The sequence below is a fragment of the Oryzias latipes genome, chromosome 2 (assembly GCF_002234675.1).
Source record: "Oryzias latipes chromosome 2, ASM223467v1".
NCBI classification, from domain to species: domain Eukaryota; kingdom Metazoa; phylum Chordata; class Actinopteri; order Beloniformes; family Adrianichthyidae; genus Oryzias; species Oryzias latipes.
In genome coordinates this window covers 18,296,092-18,313,961 of record NC_019860.2, presented here as the reverse complement: position 1 = coordinate 18,313,961, position 17,870 = coordinate 18,296,092, and the positions used below count along the sequence as shown (strand labels likewise).

Sequence of the window (17,870 nt, the reverse complement as noted above, 5' to 3'; positions counted from 1 at the left end):
CCACTTGCAAAAGGTTGAACCCCCCCGGCTGGCCGTGCTGCCTCTCGCACACACACCCTGGCAAACACGGCCTTTCCGTCCTCAGAAGCGACTCGTGTTTGTTCACATCGCTGCAGGTCCTCGGCACATGTATGTGGTTTGAAGGCTCCTCACTCACAGCTTTCAATTGCTGATGTCTTGGAGTGGTAGCCCATTTCTTTCTCCAAATCACATCAATGGAGTTCATTCTGATTCAGTTTGATGGAGAGAATGGACCAAAACTGCAGGTTTTTGTTCTTCCTTTCATTTCATCTGAACTTTGCCGGCTTGAAGTTGTAAAATGTTGAAGCACGAGACGAAAGGTCAGAAGAGGTTTGCTGGAGGTGTGCAGGTAGATTAACAGAAGCCCCCTGCCATGACCCGACAGGACCTCATCGTCGGTAAAGGCACGCGAGCCGACGAGGACAGAGGTGTCTTCGGTGACCTTTGTGTGGCATTAGGGTCACCCATTAGGACAGGAGCTGATGCTGCAACTTCCTGTAGCTGTCCAGTCAGGGTTCCACGATGGTCAGTTTTTTGTAGGAATGGTCTATGACATATGTCTGCCAGCAGATACAGGATATCACTGATGCAAAGTGAATGAAGTCGTTGGCCGCCAACGACACGTGCCTGATGAGAGCAAAGCTGAGAGAAACACTGTATGGTGGATTTGGGGGGGTGGAATCAGCCCTGCTATGAAACGATGACGATGATTTTTAACAAACTTAAAAAAATACAAAACAATCCTCACATTTGGAATGAGTAATCCCACATATGCCTTAATCTGGATTTAATTCAGTTCCAGCTAAAATAGTCTTTGAATGTCAGCACTTAAGATGGGAAAACTGGTGCAATGGCCAGCGGGTTTTTTTAGGGAAAAAGCAAGATGTCACCTAATTTGAAAAGTCAAAAAGTTGAGTCCAAGTCCTGAAAAGGTTAGAAATTCCACATATTTGAATAGAAACACACCATTATTCCAATCTAATCCTAAATTTGCTGTGTAAACATGCTCCTTCCATCATATAATTCATCCCAGACAACAGGAAACAACACACTGTCTTTGTATTACCGTTATTCTTTAACCATTTGAGTAATTAAAGTAATTCCAACGGGCTCTGAAAGCTGAAAAAAAGCAGCTTTGCGATGACATCCAACACTTTCAAGGGCCTTTAGCGTGCAAAATCCACTTTTTCCCTTCTTTGAGCTTTTAAGTGTATTTTAATGTTCATTCCTCACAAAAAAAAAAAAAAACACCCCAAAGCAATATTTTGATCTGTTCACGCATTCCACTAAAAACTGATCTCTGAGCCCCAGTACCTCCCAATCCACGAAAACGAATGGGTTCTCTCACATTGTGAAACTGAGATCAGCCCCTTCCATGAAGAGTCTGCGCTACCAGCACCGCCCCCAGGCTAACACACACACCCACGTTCTCCGTGGAGCTAGCGGTGATTCCTTTTATTCACACAATATGCATACCCATCTCTGCAAAAGTTCGGATTTGTTTTTTTCCGTGGGCGAGATGCAGACACGGCTGTAGGTTGACGTTGTCCCCACAAGGAGCGAATGCCGGTGCCTCAGAGATCGAGTCATTTTACTTCAACTGAATTTACTTCATACCGTTGGAGAAGCACCTTCCTCGAAAGCCCAAGGCGGTTTACCGGCACAGTCCCTATCCCCCATTCACACGCTGCCGAACACTGGCGCCAACCTTGCACCGGAGGAAAGTGTTCCCCAAGAACACTTTGACATATGCGTGGGAAAGGTGGGAATTGAGCCTGCAGTCGTCCGATGGGGGGGTCAGCCAACGTACCGCTGCACCACGGCTGCCCTCCCCATTTTCTATGGGTGGCGTCACATTCACACGGCCCAGTTCTCATATACCGTCAATGGGGACAATACTGTTCACTAGGAAAACTTCCCATCAATCCCTCTGGCCAATTGCCATCCATTCAGACCGATTTGGACCAATCACTGCTTACTGAGAATGTCTGGCTCCAACATGGCAGCGTCCATATGGCAAAACAATCTGTGATTGAATTGACTCAGTTAGCTGGAGCCAGAAGTAAGTCATTTTCTATGGGTTTCATTTACAGTCACTGGTTTCACAAATGCCCAGGCTTGCATGGCTTACCTCTTTGTTGATTTTAGGAGCAATCGGGTTCTCTGATGTCATATCCTGTAAAGAAAGGGAAGCCAGAGAGGTGAGAAAAAAGGCTGCAAATCCCTACCTTTTGCCGGCTAAAACAAGAATCTTTCATGCAGAAGCATAACATGAAGTATTGAACGTTTTTGTGATGTCAATAAATTAAATGTTTTTGTGCCTTTTGTTTCCTTTTCTTTTACCCTCCCCCATGTTGGTTTATTGAATAAACTAATCAGAATCCTGTTTCATGAATGAACTTTTAGCTGATGACATCGTTTTAAGTGCGCCAGATGCTAATGACCGATTACTTAATTGGCGTCATGGTATGCTCCGCACGTCTGACGCAGCAGCACTCTAGCAAGGCAGGATGCCGCTGCTGGAGGGGGGGGGGGGGGGGGGGGGATCTCAGAGGTTGAGGTGCATAATGTGGACAGTGCGCGGTGCATGGCTCACCATGGCTCACCATGGCCTGAAGGCGCAGTACACTGTATTAATCCTGACTAAAGGTCATGCAGCAAAGTTAGAGAGCGTAACGGGCTTCCTGTTTGTTTGTTTTTCTGGAATGTATTATTTAGTGTCTCCCCTTTTGTAGTTACTTCCACCATCTTAGAGGCAAAATCAGGAACTGAAGTAAGGGGGAGGGGCTTCATCTGACTTTTGAAAGGCATTCCTTGAGGATGTGTAGCCACCTCTGCGTTTCCAACTCCACCAATTCTTTCAAGGAATTACTTGAAAATCCATACTGTATTAAGTTCCTCAGCTGCTCACATCTCAGAAAATACCCAATGACTTGGATAAAAGTCTTTTTCAAGCACACTTGCAGGAGCACTCAAGAGGTATCCGTGCAGAGGGGGTGACAATCTGCACGCCATGAATTTTAATTTGACTGAGAATCGGAATTCAAAGCTCGTGGCGCTCATGAAACAAGACATCTCATATTTCCCCGCGGCTCGCAGCGCCGTCAGACATTGCTGGTCCACTTCCAGCAGACATAAGCTGACCCCCACCCCCACCCCCTTCCCCTCCAACCAACACAGTCTGTCAGCTGATGTCACCATTTTGTGAACCTGCCCTGGGCCACATGATGTGACTGCGAGAGTCACAGTCTGAGTCGAATATTTGGTCATGTCTTTAACCGCTGTGAGTTGAAGTCATTCACTCCGTCTGACTTTGACCTGAATTCATTCAGGTTCAAAACAAAGTTGGCCGGCATGTGGAGCCTGACGGGAAGGAAGGCTTTTCTCTTTCTACAAACAAGCCTCTTCCTCTGACATTTGTAAACACCGCCGTGCAGAAGTTTGGCGTTCAGGGATGCTCACGGATGAACGGATAGAGAAGAACTGAGACCAATGGTGTTCACTCACTCATAGTTGGGCTTTTTCCTCTCTCCATCCATCCATACACCTATCCATTCATCCATCTACATTCATTTATAATCCATCCATCCATGTACTGTCCATTTATTCATCATCTATCAATACTCCATCCCTCCATTCATCCATCCGTCGATTGTTTTACTCCAGGGCTGCCCAATCCTTGTTCTCCTATTTGCCAGCATTCCCTTCCCTCCTGGCTGCTGATTAGCTGGCTCCGCTGTGTCCATGTTCTGATTGACTGAGCACAGCTGGAAAACAGGCAGGATGGTAGATCTCGAGGACCAGGACTGGGCAGTCCTCTGTTCATCTCAAGAAGGAACATGGGGCTCGCTAGAGCCTCTCCCTTTTTAGTGGGAAACACTAATACGGGAATACGGGGAGTAAAACAAACAAACTTAAAAGCAGTGCTGAACAACCAACCACAGAGACACCAAGGAAACGCAGAAGATTCATCCAGAAGGTAATAAAAAAACAGAAGAACATGGTGAGTGCTGCAGACCTCGCTTGACTCCGGTTGAAAAAAGACTTTCGGACCAAGGATTTGTCCCAGATTTGACAAGAACATCAAGGTTTTTCCAAGACCTTTAGAAAAGTGCTTTGTGAGCTAATGAGACATTAGGGGAAAGTTTAGAAAGAGTAGGCCTATTTACAAATAAATGAACATTATTGTAAGAAGCACGTCACATGGTGGTGGTAGTCTGACGGTCTGGAGCTTCAGAACCGGGACAGTTCACCATGACTAATTGAACCGTAACTTCTGGCCTTTACAAAGTAATCCTGAAGAAGAATTTCCAACCATCAGTCTGTGATCTCAAGCTCAAGAACTCTTGGGTAAATCTGCAGGACAAAGACGAAGAAGTCCATCACTTTGGAGTGGGCACTCATCTACAAATGGTAAATGGCGTATACTTGTACAGCGCTTTCTACCTTCCTTGAAGGCCCACAGCGCTTTACAGTCACAAACCCATTCACCCATTCACACAAACATTCACACAATGGTGACAGCTCCACTGCCGAACACTGATGCAAACTTTCCACCAGAGGCAAGGTGAGGTTCAGTGTCTTGCCCAAGGACACTTCGACACATGAGCGTGCAAAGCAGAAATCTTACGATCACGGGTCGACCGCCCTACCGCTGCACCACGGCCGCCCATACAAGAATCAGAATGTAGTGGAGCAGGGGACTTGTGGCCCGCTCAGCAAAGCAAATACAATCGTTGACATCTGCCACTGATTTACAACATTTTTTATTAAGAAATACTCAGTAAGTCTAGTTCTCTTTATATATGTCCTCCATAATGGGAAAAAATGCCACTAGAACATGTCGAAAGCATCAGAGTGACTCTCTAAAGCCTGGACCTTAGTCTGACTGACATGTTTGTGACTTTAAACAGATCCCATTCCAGTAAAGTCATTTTAAATGTAATTTTTGGGATTTGCAAACGGCCCTTGTTGCCTATCCCAACTGAGTTGGGTTTGGGAATGCTGCTAAATGCTTTGGTGGCACGTATGCTAAAACAGTGTATGTTTAAACTCCTAGCATACTGAGGAAGAAAAGTCCAGGTTGGCCTTTTTGAAATGGAATCCTAATATTTAGAAAGCCCTGCCCACATGTGTCTTTTACAATTAGACGTGGTCCGTGATTAGCCCAGCAGATTACATAAGTGTAAATATGCAGCAGCAGCAGCAGGCAGCCCACTTCATTATACAGGATGACACTTGTCAGCGTTTCAGCGCACAGGCCCCGACAGCAGAAACAAACACACGCCAAATCTGGGTTATTCCCTTTCACTGGTGGTTCACTTGAGTGTTATGTAGGTCAGATGTGGCCTAGCGGATATGACCCGGCCTGACTTGGGTTCTGGCCGGTTTTGCCAGATGTGGTCCAAATGTTGTGACATGGTGGGAATGGTGAAGGATCGACTGACGAAGAGGAGGATTTGGGCTGTGTGTGACGGATGTGTGGCTGAGGTTAGGCAGGGCAAAGTGACATCAAGATGTAAAATCCACACGTTGTGGAATAAAGACTTGGTTTGTTGATGGACCCGGGCCATGTCAGAAACACTGGGGTGACCGTGAGATGTCTGTTGTCGGCCCCCAGATATGGAATAATGATATTCCTCCAGAGCTGCACATAATATCAGATCTAAACCCTTTTAGATGTCAAGATTAACCTCTCCAGAATGGTTTTTAAATAATTGGTGGCATCTTATTCTCTTTTACTTCCTTTATTTTCATGTATTTTTTTGCCCTTTTGCTGATGTTTTAGGTGTTGTTCTCAATATTAACTTAATCTTTCCTTTTCTCTTTGTATTTTTGTAGCTCTTCTTTTATAGTGCAGGACTTTGGTACCTAAATGGTGACGTAAATTCACTGGCTTCATGGGAAATCCTTGCAAGCAATCAGTAGTCAATGGGCCTATATTATTCTTTTGTAAAGCCTTTTAGAAAACTATAAACTACATCAAAGTATATGATAATATGTTACGTTTGGCACACTTAAGAACAGATTTTAAAATAAATATTAGTTATTTTCCTGAGCTCTTTTCTTACCCAGAAGTAAGACAACTTGTTCTCTGAGGCTCCGCCTTTCTCTCCGTGTGGGTGCCACCCATTTTATGACGTCAACCTAGAGTTGACCTCAGCAGCATGTCCGTGTTTCTCCCACGAAAACAAACAAAATCCAAACTTTTGCAAAGATGGATGTACATATCGTGCATGTAAAATGAATGGGTTTTTCCGCTACCTCCATGGAGAAAGTGGGCGTGCGTGGTGGCCTGGGGGCGGTGCTGGCAGCGCGGACTCCTCATGGAAGGGGCGGTCCTCACCGGTCCACGTCATAATGTGGAACCCGCTCGTTTTTGTGCATTTGGAGGGGCTGGTGGTCAAGAGAGCAGGTTTTTAAAGGAATGCTCATAAATGCATGAATGGATCAAAATAGCACTTTGGGGTTGAGGAATTAACATTATAATGCACCAAGAAGCTCAAAAAGTTGATTTTGCATGCTTTAACAGAAGCTTACACATTAGTTTGAACTGCCAGTGTCAGTGTGGTCAGTGCACTAAGTATGGATCCTGTTTTTTTGTGCATTTCTGGGTAGAACCCTTGTTATACGCTGTGTGCCTGAAGAATGTGTTTTGCTGTTGCACAAAGTTATAAAAGGAGTTCCATACAGCAGAAGGATTGGAAAAAACGTTAATCAAGTTGTTTTAAAGAATTTTCTGGCTCTCTCATGTGTCCAGAGAAGTACGTGTTTTCATTTTTGTTAATGTTATCCATCATGTCTAAACTTAAAGTTTTACGTTTGTTTATTTGTGTGTGTCGGTGACGGTGACTTTGTGCCATCATGGACATCTGCAGAATAAAGTCACAAGTTGCAACAAAGTGCGGTTCCGTTTATCCAAGAGAGAGCAAAATCAAAAGTATCTTATTCAAGAAAAACATTTTCGGCTGAGGCACATTGTGCATTTCAAGTACTATTGACAGGTCAAAGTGCAAATGTGAAGAAATGGAAACTGAAAACTTTTGGAAAAGTATTTTCTTGTTACTTTGGCGGAGGCATGCTGCAAGGCAGTTACTGAGGGGACAACAGGTTAAAAACATTTGCTGATAAGTGTTTCTGATGTATAGATTGTCAGTAAACAATGAGAAGCAATGTGTTTCACTTCAAAGTAGTTTTAATGAGCCTGCATTCATCCGACCAAATTTCTATAAATTGCTGTGTCTCCTTGTCATGGATGTGTCCTTCCAACTCTGTTTACATCCTGTAATGCCCGGCTACAGCGGCCGTTTTGGTTCAGGTGTTCCGCTCTGACCACAGAGTCTATAAGACTGAGGAAACTCAGAGCGAACTGAAGCTCAGTCCGAAACCGAGACCACCTCAAAAGATGGGTCCAAGAGCGATTCCTGCAGTGTCTGCTTGGCTGTCACTCGTTGTTTGTTTGTACTGAGCATGTATATAGTTATTCCAACAACCCATACAGTATCTTTATCTTATCTCATCTTATGTTATCTTATTCAGATTGAAAATTTGTTTTGGATTATCAGGGAAACTATCTCATTTTTGTTTCACTTTAAGTCTAAATACACCCTTAGAGTCAAATGAAGTCTGAGTTTTCATTTGACTTTCTGAATCCCCGTCACTTCATTACAGTTTGTGGATGTTTCTCCTTTTGAACAACCACGATTCATATTTTTTTGTTCATTTGTTTGATGTTTGTGCTGTTTTCATTCAGATGACAGAATGACCATGCATGAATTATTGACGGGGTTGAGCACTGGGAGCGCGCCGGTGTTTACCATCATGCTTCCTTGACTAGTTTTACTTTCAGCTTCTTTTACTTTCCTCTTCACAAACAGCTGGACGCAGCTGGCTGCGCGCACCCCCACTCAGGCGCGCGCTCGCTCCCCGGTCACAGCAGTTTCGCCCAGAGGCGGGAAGGAGCCGCAGTCGGAGCGGCTGGACCGAACAGGGCGCACTTTGTTTTCTTCTTCCCCAACTTCCCCTCCATCTGTCACAATTCCCCCCCAGCGCGGCTCCACGGGGTTTCTGTCGTCCTTCGGTCCCCGAACGGCGCGGAGGAAGTGGTCCGTGGTCTTCCTCGTGACCGCAGTCGCGATGCTCCTGCTGGCTCTGACCGTGGCCGTGCCGCTGCTGCTGCTGCGCTCCTCCGAGAGCACCGCGCACTACTACGAGATGATGGGCACCTGTCGGATGGTGTGCGACCCCTACAGCACCAAACCGGGGGGCGCCACCGCCATGGAGGTGATCCAAAACGGCGCGCAGCCCCCGATGGCGCAGGGGACCCGCGGGGAGCCGGGCAGACCCGGCAAACCCGGACCCCGCGGTCCACCTGGGGAACCCGGACCCCCAGGTCCGAGGGGGCCACCGGGAGAGCGCGGGGGGAGTAAGATGTCCTTCCCGGCTCTGAGCGGAGCCTCGGGGGCTGAAGCCGGGGACGCGGAGGGGATGAACTCCACGGGGAGCGCGTTCAGGATCGCCTTTTACGTGGGTCTGAAGAACCCGCACGAGGGCTACGAGGTGCTGAAGTTTGACGACGTGATCACAAACTTGGGGAACCACTACGACCAAAGCACCGGAAAGTTCACGTGCCACGTGTCAGGGATCTATTTCTTCACCTATCACGTACTGATGCGCGGAGGAGACGGCACCAGCATGTGGGCGGACCTGTGCAAGAACGGACAGGTGCGCAAAAGACCCGGAGAATAGCGCAAAAAAAAAAAAACTTAGTTTCACGTGACTCATTTTAAAGAAGCGTCCTCAAAGGAGGAATTTACGCACAGTGACGCAGAGTTATGTAAGCGCCTTATATCTTAAACTGCAGCAAACATCAGTGATATTTATGGTGATCTGCGAGCGCATTCGCCTAAGTTGTTTGGCGGCGGCGCTCATGCGTAAATCCTTGGATGAGTGTTCCCTCTGCAGAAGGACGCAGGGTCAGACTGCAGCTGCAATTATCCTTTATAGGTTCTGACAGAAGGTTGAGATCAAACTTATATAAGCTCAAATTAGAAGCTTTTTTTTTGTTTAATTTGGCCAATTCAAATCTCCAGGATTATGTTTAAATTTGGAATCATTTTTTCAGGCAGCAGCAGCTGCTGCTTCACTCCCCCCCCCCCCAATAAGTGGTCCTGTGCTTCTGCCCCTCCAGGTTCGTGCCAGTGCCATCGCTCAGGATGCAGACCAGAACTACGACTATGCCAGCAACAGTGCAGTCCTGCACTTGGACTCTGGAGATGAAGTGTATGTGAAGCTGGATGGTGGCAAAGCCCACGGAGGGAACAACAACAAGTATAGCACCTTCTCTGGCTTTATCTTGTACCCTGACTGAACCTCCTGCAGGACGCGCTGGACTGTATCCACTCCAAAATCAATGTTTTACTTCTTAGCAGGTTTATTTGCAAAAATGTATGTGTCAAGATTAAAAAAATAGATGTGTTTATCTGATGTTTAATTTATCTTAAGTTCTGCTGGAAGTTGGTGTCATCTGTGTGAGAGTGGTGTCTTAGTGTGAGAAAAAGTTTCAAAAAGTTAACAGGATCCTTTAATAAGTTACTGAAAGTACTTCTTAAAGTTTTAGTTTAAAAAATATTGACTGTAGGTATTTTATGGTTTGATGGCCCAGCATGAGATTAGAAAGAAAACAAAACAGTATTTTAGTGTAACTTCAATTTCAAAGACATACAAGATAAATTAAATTTCGACACTTCACTATCAACCTATAAAGGACTCTGAGTTTGAATGCAAAAAAACATGCTGATTATGCAAAAACAGTATTGAGATTACTGGAAAAGTTACTTTTTGTTGTCTGCGCCTGAAAGCGTTCAATACTTATAAAAAAAATGTTAAGGTTTAAAAAGATAAAATGCTGTGCAGGTCCACAAAAATAATTATCTGAACCACAATTATGCTTCAAAACCGAATCATAAGTTACACCATTGCATCAAAATGTGGTGAAAGTGAATGGTAGACAGAAGTATGTTTATGTTGAAAATGTCAAACACACGTCAAAGACTGATTTATTATTTATTTGATCTGATTTATTGTTTTAGTCCATTACACCATTCTAAAGGTCTTGTCACAAAGCCGCTATAAACATTTTGCGCAATTTCAACGTTTGAAATTTCAGTCTTTTATGACATATGCATGATTTACGTTATTTATAGGTGTTTCTTGCGTTCGTCATTCATTGATGAACGTCGACGGTTTTGGCCGACGGGCCTTTAAGTAAATTTGGTTTTGAGCTGTTGGTTGGTTGAGAATTACGTGGTTTATACGTATTTTATATTGTTTATACGCAATTATTATGTAAATCTAATGCAATTGTGTGCAATTTTTGCTAAATGCATATGCAAATTTGTGGCTTTCCACGACTGTTCCACGTATGTCTAACAGATTTTTCACGCATGTACCTCCGAAATACAACTTTTATATTGCGTATGCAGTACACATATTAAGTCAAAATGACGTAATTGACGTACGAATCACTAATGAATTGTGTGTAAACAGCAAAATAATCGCGTACGCTTTATGTTCTACGTTGCTTTACGTGTTCTTTGCGTGGTTTATTTATACTTCTGTAGTTTGAATGTGGTTCATTTGTGATAAATCTGTGAAAATCTCCTTTTTCCCAAGTTTCTTCACATATATGCGCAAAATGTACGCAGTGGCTGTGTGACGCAACATTCCGTTTGAGCCAACTGTATATATGAATATATACATATATATATATATATATATATATATATATATATATATATATATATATATATATATATATATATATATATATATATATATATATATATATATATATATATATATAACATCTATATCATCTTAGTCGACTGTTGACCATTTCTTTTGTTTACTATAGAAAATTCTTGCTAACAAAGAACTGCCGAGCTAACAAAGTAGCTTGCTATAAAATCACATCCTATTTGAATTATCTGTTGAACACTGAGGTCTCTCAAAGTTTTCAACAACTCTTAGCCATTAGAAATGTTTTGGATAAAATAAAGCTATTTGTATTGAAGTGAATCATAAGAATGATTCAAAAACAGTTTTGACTGAGGAGCGCTAAAGTGCATTTAGCATGACTTTTAGCTAACGTAGTTTAACATCCAACTTCGGTCTTGAGGTGATATCTTTTAACCTCTTAAGGCTACGTTCACACAGCCCTCTGCAATGTGGGATCAAACGACTACTTTCAATGAAAAGTGCGTGTAAATGTGAATGTCATGACATCTGCGTTCAAAACTCTCACATTCACGCTTAGATATACACATTTTGAAGACAATTTTTGGGCTCTACGTGCAAAATGTGTGACAATAGAGCGTGTTTTTCAAGCTAAACCTGGTGGAACTTTGACCAACCAGGGTATCATCCATGGTAGTGACGAATGGATGGCGAGCCTATTTAATTCAAGGGAGTGCCAACTGTTTGCAAATTGGTCATCAATTAATAATTGCGTTTCTGTCCTGCTGTAATTATGACACCAAGTCGTTCCTATATCAGAACAGAGCAGTGAAAGAAAAAGCCTGGAGCAAGATTTGCACCACTTCGACATTTCACACTCTTTCAAGTCTCCTTTAACTGCAGGTGGTGGACACGTGCTAGTAAACAGCAGCAAATAAATAGAAGAAGCCCCTCCCTGATTGCCCAGTGTGAACAGAATTACCGCATTACAGAACATGTGTCACATGCCCGGTTTGAACGTAGCTTAACACTGGAGCTTTTCTCTTAACGTTCTTTGATATGTTACATCTGTTTCTTACCTTACAAAAGTGGTTTTGTTGTAAATGCATCCAAATTATAAGAGTAAATAAATAAGAATCCAATTGTCCGACAGCATCAGAAGAAATATCAACTAAACACACACATGTTTAATATTTTTTTTACAGTTCCTTCTGTGATTTGCACCTACGTTAGTTAGGAGGGACAATTGTGTGGGCTATGGAGAAAATCTCTCTCACTTTATCAACCGTGATTTTCAAGGGGGCACAGAAAATCTTTTTACTGTGAATTCTGTTTGCTGCTATTTTGAACAAAGGGTGTTATTGGAAGCTTATTAGCATTTTTTATTATACTGGAATTTTTTAAAAATATCAACTAAATGCATTAGTTTGAGGCAATAAGTTTGTTTTGCCAGAACATTTTAAATGGGGGTGCTTTCAGTATAGTCAAGAAGTAAACCAGTTACACAAAATCTGTTTTCATGTTGGTTTTGGTTGATTCTTTTCACAAATATATCAATAAAATTGTTTGAAAAATGTTGTTTTGAGCTGATTTGGCTATATTTTTTTCTTTTTTTTTCTTTTTTTTTTTAGCTTTTTTCTAAAAATAATTGTGACTTTAGTTTTAATTTTAAAAACCTCTGAAGAGTAAAAAGCTGCAGAGGAAAAGCGATTGCTGCCGCCTCCTGTGCTCTCCTCATACATAAGCCTGTAGTGATATTTACAAATGCTGCTCCAGAACCCAAACATGTCATTAAGATAATGGCTGTTTTGTGTGTGTTTTGGATTTTTTTTTCTTCCTTTATGAATCCATCCCCTCTGGAGCACACACAAACCAGCTGTTTACACATCAATCCGGCCGGTTTAAATGGAAATCGTGAGAAACAAATATTGGCATGTCCTCCTAGATAAACCTCTATTAAGGTGTTGGCTTATTTTCTTGCACCCAACAAACAAACTGTTGTCCTTTGAGAGGACTGTCAGTCTGAGCTGCTTTAAAAACTCTCCCTCCGGTCTCACGTTTGTCTTTGCCAGTTTTCAGGATTATCTTGTGTAGTTATGCCAGAAATATAGTGAGAAAAGAAAAAAGGCTACTCGCATTGGGTTTTGGGATTTAATATTTTAAAAGCAAAAGAGCAAGTGCGTAAAAACACATTATGCGTAATGCTTAAACATCCAAAATGCTCTCTTAATGTTAAATTGTAATTTCCATTGTAAAGCAGGATGAAAACGTGTGTGTGAATCAGTTGTTTATGCAATAAATGTTTGAGATTGACTAAAGTGGTTCAAGATTTGGCCCTTTAATGTAACTACACCATTTTTATCTTCACTTAAGACTGTTCTACTTTGGTTTGGTAACTTTTGCTTGATCATAATAATGGGACCATTAGGTGCAGCGGATTATAGGGCGCATTAAGCAAAGTCATGCACTGAGATAATGTGAAATGACTACACAACCCAGAGTGCCCGGAGGGGCCAACAGGCAGCAGTGGATTGGTCTGGGGGATTGACGGGAAGTTTTTCTAATGAACTGTCTTATTCTTCATGTTTGTGTCTTTTATCTGCAATAATCGGCCTTTGCAGAGAGACTACCATGGCAGTGGAGTCCAACTTTGTTCACAATAACATTGTTCAGAAGTAACACATAAAAATACAAAACAAAACTCTCCCTTTTTCAGTTCATTGTGTTAAAGTGTACCACTCTGCCAGGTTCACGATTACAGTCCCCATAGTGCTCCAACAATCCATCGGGCTTTGTAGTTTACCAAAGTTTTACTAAAATATTTGGACAGATTTTTGAGCGCCATGTACCTCAAAAAAAGAATTTCTAGGTCAGTAATTTATACACAAGTAATATAGAGAAAATTAAAGGATTTTAAGTGTGCCTTATAGTTAAAAAAACAAAGTATTCTTAATTATTTAAATTAGGTCAGTCTCCCTTTTTTTACTTTTTGCCAAAACCCTCAAATGAGCAGCTTTTAGTCACATTTTTCAGTCCAAGAGGAATGGACCATTCACATGGACGTTCCACAGACATACCTGTTTTCTATTGTGGAATCTCTTTGCACAGATAAGCCTGCATGACTTCATCCAGCTGGATGTTTATGTAACACCAAAAACTTCCTTTATATGCCTTATAAACTGAGTACAAGCAGATCATTCATAGACCAGTTTAATTCCTATCAGGGTAAATGTTCAAATTATCCAGACAAAGGAAGGAATCAGCTTCCACTGCCTCTGCTCTGGTGTTCCACAGGGTTCTAATCTTGGGCCCTTTTCCTTCTCATTTACGAGATTTTTAATTTTTACCTTAAATGCAAAGTGTCTGTTAAATGAACTGGTCTCTAAATACATAGATTTTACAGTGAGACTCAAGTTTATCTATGGTACAGAAAATACAAAAGATCAAAGCATGGTGTACCCAACACAGAGCTGGTAAATCTTAAGCACACAGAGTATTTATAGGTATGTGACCTTTGACCCAGCAATTTGGTCAAGGAAGACCATTTAAGACAAAATAAAACAGTCATACGCTGTTGTATTTCTACAACATATAATATAAAATATGATCTTAGTGGTTGGTTTCCCTTAGTGTTGAATCTTAAGAGGAAAAGACCTCTAAACTTGCAGATAAGCTGGAATCAAATAGGATTTCTACGGTGCTGACGGCACAGGCTGCAGCTAGTCACTGCCTTAAATATGGATCATATTTTTTTTTGCTGAGAAGCGCATTACTGATGAGTACTCAAGACATCTTAGTCGTTGGATTAGGTCCCTCCGAACTCTCAGACCATCTCTGCCCCTGGTGTCCTCTGATTAGTCAGCTGTTATAGCCGCCCCACCGAATGTCACAGCAAGTCGAGCAATTGACCCATAAAAAGGACGGGAATTAAGAAAAGAGTCACACCAAGTCAGCTTGGAGGGAAGGTTGTTCCTCTGTCCTGGCTGCTTCAGTTTAACTTGTGTTGTTTTAAACGTTTTGAGAAGGTGGGTTGGGTTTCGCAGTGTTCCATACATTCCTGCAGATGCAAAATTAAAGAAACTGCATTAAATTTCCAGTTTGGGATCTGAGTTTTGAGGATACACAGTCCTAACATTTAGTCATTTATTTGGTATGGTTCCTTAATGGGTTTCATCTGTTTTCAAAAGGAGTTTGTGTAACACTTTAACTCTTACATTTTGTAGGAATTAAAGTGTTACTGTAATGCAAACAATTTAAAAAACAGAAGTGGAACTAAATTAACAAAGGTGAACAAAAATTCACATTTTTGTCCATTTTTCTGTTGCACACTCTTTAAAGTGAATTTTTTAAGTGGGTTGTTTACTATAAATCAGCATGTAAAGATATTATAGTTTGTGTCTGCTGAGGGTCATTCACAAAAGTTTGAGGCTCTTAACAACCGCTGTGTTGTTAGTGTGTTGTTGTTAACAAATTAGCATAATGCTCTTTTTCAATTGCAATACTCTGTAAGGTGCAATTAAAATAAACACAGACACTCAAGTTTCTGGACAAATCCCTGGTGAAAAGTTAAGCCCGAGTTTAATTAATCGTGGGTGTTACGATCTAAAATGAACGTGCGATACGCATTAAAGTCATCTTTTTATTTTTTATTTTAAACAACTCACTACACACTTTTATTCACGTTTCATACTTTTCTCTCGTTTAAACACTCAAAGTTCAAACCTTTGTAGACAAATTAATCCATTATTATGAAATGAAACCAAAGATTGTAGAGTTGTGAACATTTAGCAAATTAAACGCCTTCTGTACAGGAGACACAACGGCCAATCAGGACTGAGAACACAATCTGCTGTTAAAAAAGGAAAAGAAGCACGCATAGCTGCGCAAAAAAATCTGCAAAACATTCAAACTGCGAAAGCTGAACTGCATTTCATAGAGGGGTTACTGTATTTCCATGAAGGAAAGCTAATGAATTAAGTAAATACCAAAAAGTCCTTAATTTTTTAAACATTCTCTTTGTCCACTTTTAAGATGCAAATGGGGAAATGTAAAAATTAAAAGGTTTTCAACATTTTCACTAATATGAATCTGTATTAAACAGTCAAATCAAATAACTATTGTTTGATAAACAAAATTTAACCCCAATTTTTTTTAATTACCAATTGAATAACTTTCAAGAAAAAAAACGCCGCTAAGTTTGGTGTTTTCAACAAGTAGTGGCCTCCCTACTGAAATCCAAGATCATCTCTTATGCACATCAGAGGCGTCCAGTTTCAATGTTAAGTCAATGTTCAGATGCGATCACAGGTCCTTGAGCATCGGGTACAGCGCGTGTGCCTGGCAGGGGCACCAAGAGTTCAAAAATCTAAGCTTTGGCTAAAAATTTGCGTTGCGTCAAGCAATCAGGTGCTCAGCTTTAGCCCGTGACGTGTTGATGATGCGATCAGCGGGTGGAGTCCAAAACTAAAATGGAGGAGAATCTGGTCGTTCTCCCCCTGAACTTATATTTTCTGTTTTTCAAACTGAGACAACAATGAAAATCTTCTTCCCTCCTCTGACTAACGGAGTCACAGTGCTGCTTAAGAGCGGTCGCCATCCAGTTACAGATGGTGAACGTCAACGTTGTGAGAGTCTCTAAAGGATCTCATGAACCCAGACATGGAGATGTGTTTACTGATGGTTTTTTGGAGCTCTTCAAAATGAATGAAAACCGGATCTCTCAACATCATTTTGCCTCTTCCATGTGTTGTAAATGAGAGCTTCCATGTGGCGATCAGGCTAAAAACACGACAGTAGCTCCTCCCACACACAAAACAGAGCATCTAATCTAAGAGAAAACCTTTGATCAAACATTTGGATTTTGATCTGCATCAAAAAAGAGGCAGTGGATGCAAAATATGGGGCTTGAATTGCTTTTGGCGTTGAAGCAGCCTTAGATTACACTTCTTTATTACACATTTTTGGCTCCTGCGACTTGTACTTTGGAAAACACGGTAATAACAAATATCTTCACTGAAGAAGAGTTCAAATGGGGCGGACGAAGGGCAACGGGCACATTTCTGTTCTTGTCGTGTTGCACCCAAAGAGGAAATGTTTTGGCACTTTGAACAGTAAAAGCTTGTGTTTCTTCTCATTGAGCTCTACCATAAATGGAGCGGGGTAACAACACAGTCTGCTGAAGCACCGGTGTCATCAGCAGAGGCTTTTCTAAACTCTTTAAAGATGACCTTGTTAGGGCTCCTGGCTCCACCTCAGACACATTTGGGATGAAAAGTGGAATCGCTGATGCCAACTGAGACATCAACAGTATGTGTTGCTAACAGCCTCCCTCCCTACCGCGAATCTTTCAGCACGATAGATGATCGGGACGCTCCGTGCCCCCTTGGTCAGGCTGACAGTGAGCGATTACTGACTGACAGGCGGAGCTGTGAAAGTCTGATTGATGAGGGGAGCGGGGGCCAAGGCCTCACGCACACACTTTCGCCGTTTGGGGGAATTTCAGCTCGACGGGCAACTGAGCAACAGGCGTCACATGCTGGAAAAACGCTGGCATGCTCCAGCTGCCGAGCTCCGCCATCTTCCTGAATGATGGCTCTAATTAATTACAATGATTACAGAGTCTGATCTTCCACCAAAGACGCCACACGGGTCTCCAACAGCAAAGAGCAGCCTGCTCCACTCCATTCCACAGCGCGTCTTGATTGCCAAACCGGCGTGAAATATTACGGCTGACAAGCTGTCTGCACAGGCAGCCAATCACTGGGGCATTTTTTTTTTTTTAAAAGCTCCCCTCGTTCTTTCACCCCAACGATTTCATCCCCGCAATGATTGATCCGTGTTCATGCCTGAGATGCAAATGCCGACACGGCATGAGTGAAATATGAAGAGGGAGATCAAAACAGATCCCAGGAGGATGTGCGCGCTGGAAAATCTTCAGCTTATCTTCCTCTCCTTTTGTTATTTGGCTGTGTCAAAGGATGAAGAGGAGGTTAGAGCGGAGAGTCTTTGCATTAGAGACGGAGCTAAGCGGGGAAACTAAGAGCACCTGTGTGAGGCATCAGCCAAAGTAAAGACGAGGCCGTCAAGAAGACGTTACGTTCATTTCAACAGCT

The 17,870-nt window shown here is 42.2% G+C and overlaps 1 protein-coding gene across 1 annotated transcript; it reads left to right on the top strand.

The window, feature by feature from the left end:
* Window positions 1–7,825: 7,825 nt before the first annotated feature.
* On the top strand, window positions 7,826–9,786 carry c1ql2 (complement C1q like 2). The gene is made up of 2 exons (XM_023965670.1): window positions 7,826–8,745; window positions 9,212–9,786. The coding sequence occupies exons 1-2, from the start codon at window positions 8,158–8,160 to the stop codon at window positions 9,389–9,391; spliced, it is 768 nt and encodes a 255-aa protein (XP_023821438.1). The 5' UTR covers window positions 7,826–8,157; the 3' UTR covers window positions 9,392–9,786.
* The last annotated feature ends 8,084 nt before the right edge of the window (window positions 9,787–17,870 follow it).

Coding starts and splice junctions, on each gene's coding strand:
- c1ql2 (XM_023965670.1), top strand. CDS start 8,158: ATGCTCCTGCTGGCTCTGACCGTGGCCGTGCCGCTGCTGCTGCTGCGC. Junction 8,746..9,211: donor ACCTGTGCAAGAACGGACAG/GTGCGCAAAAGA, acceptor CTGCCCCTCCAG/GTTCGTGCCAGTGCCATCGC.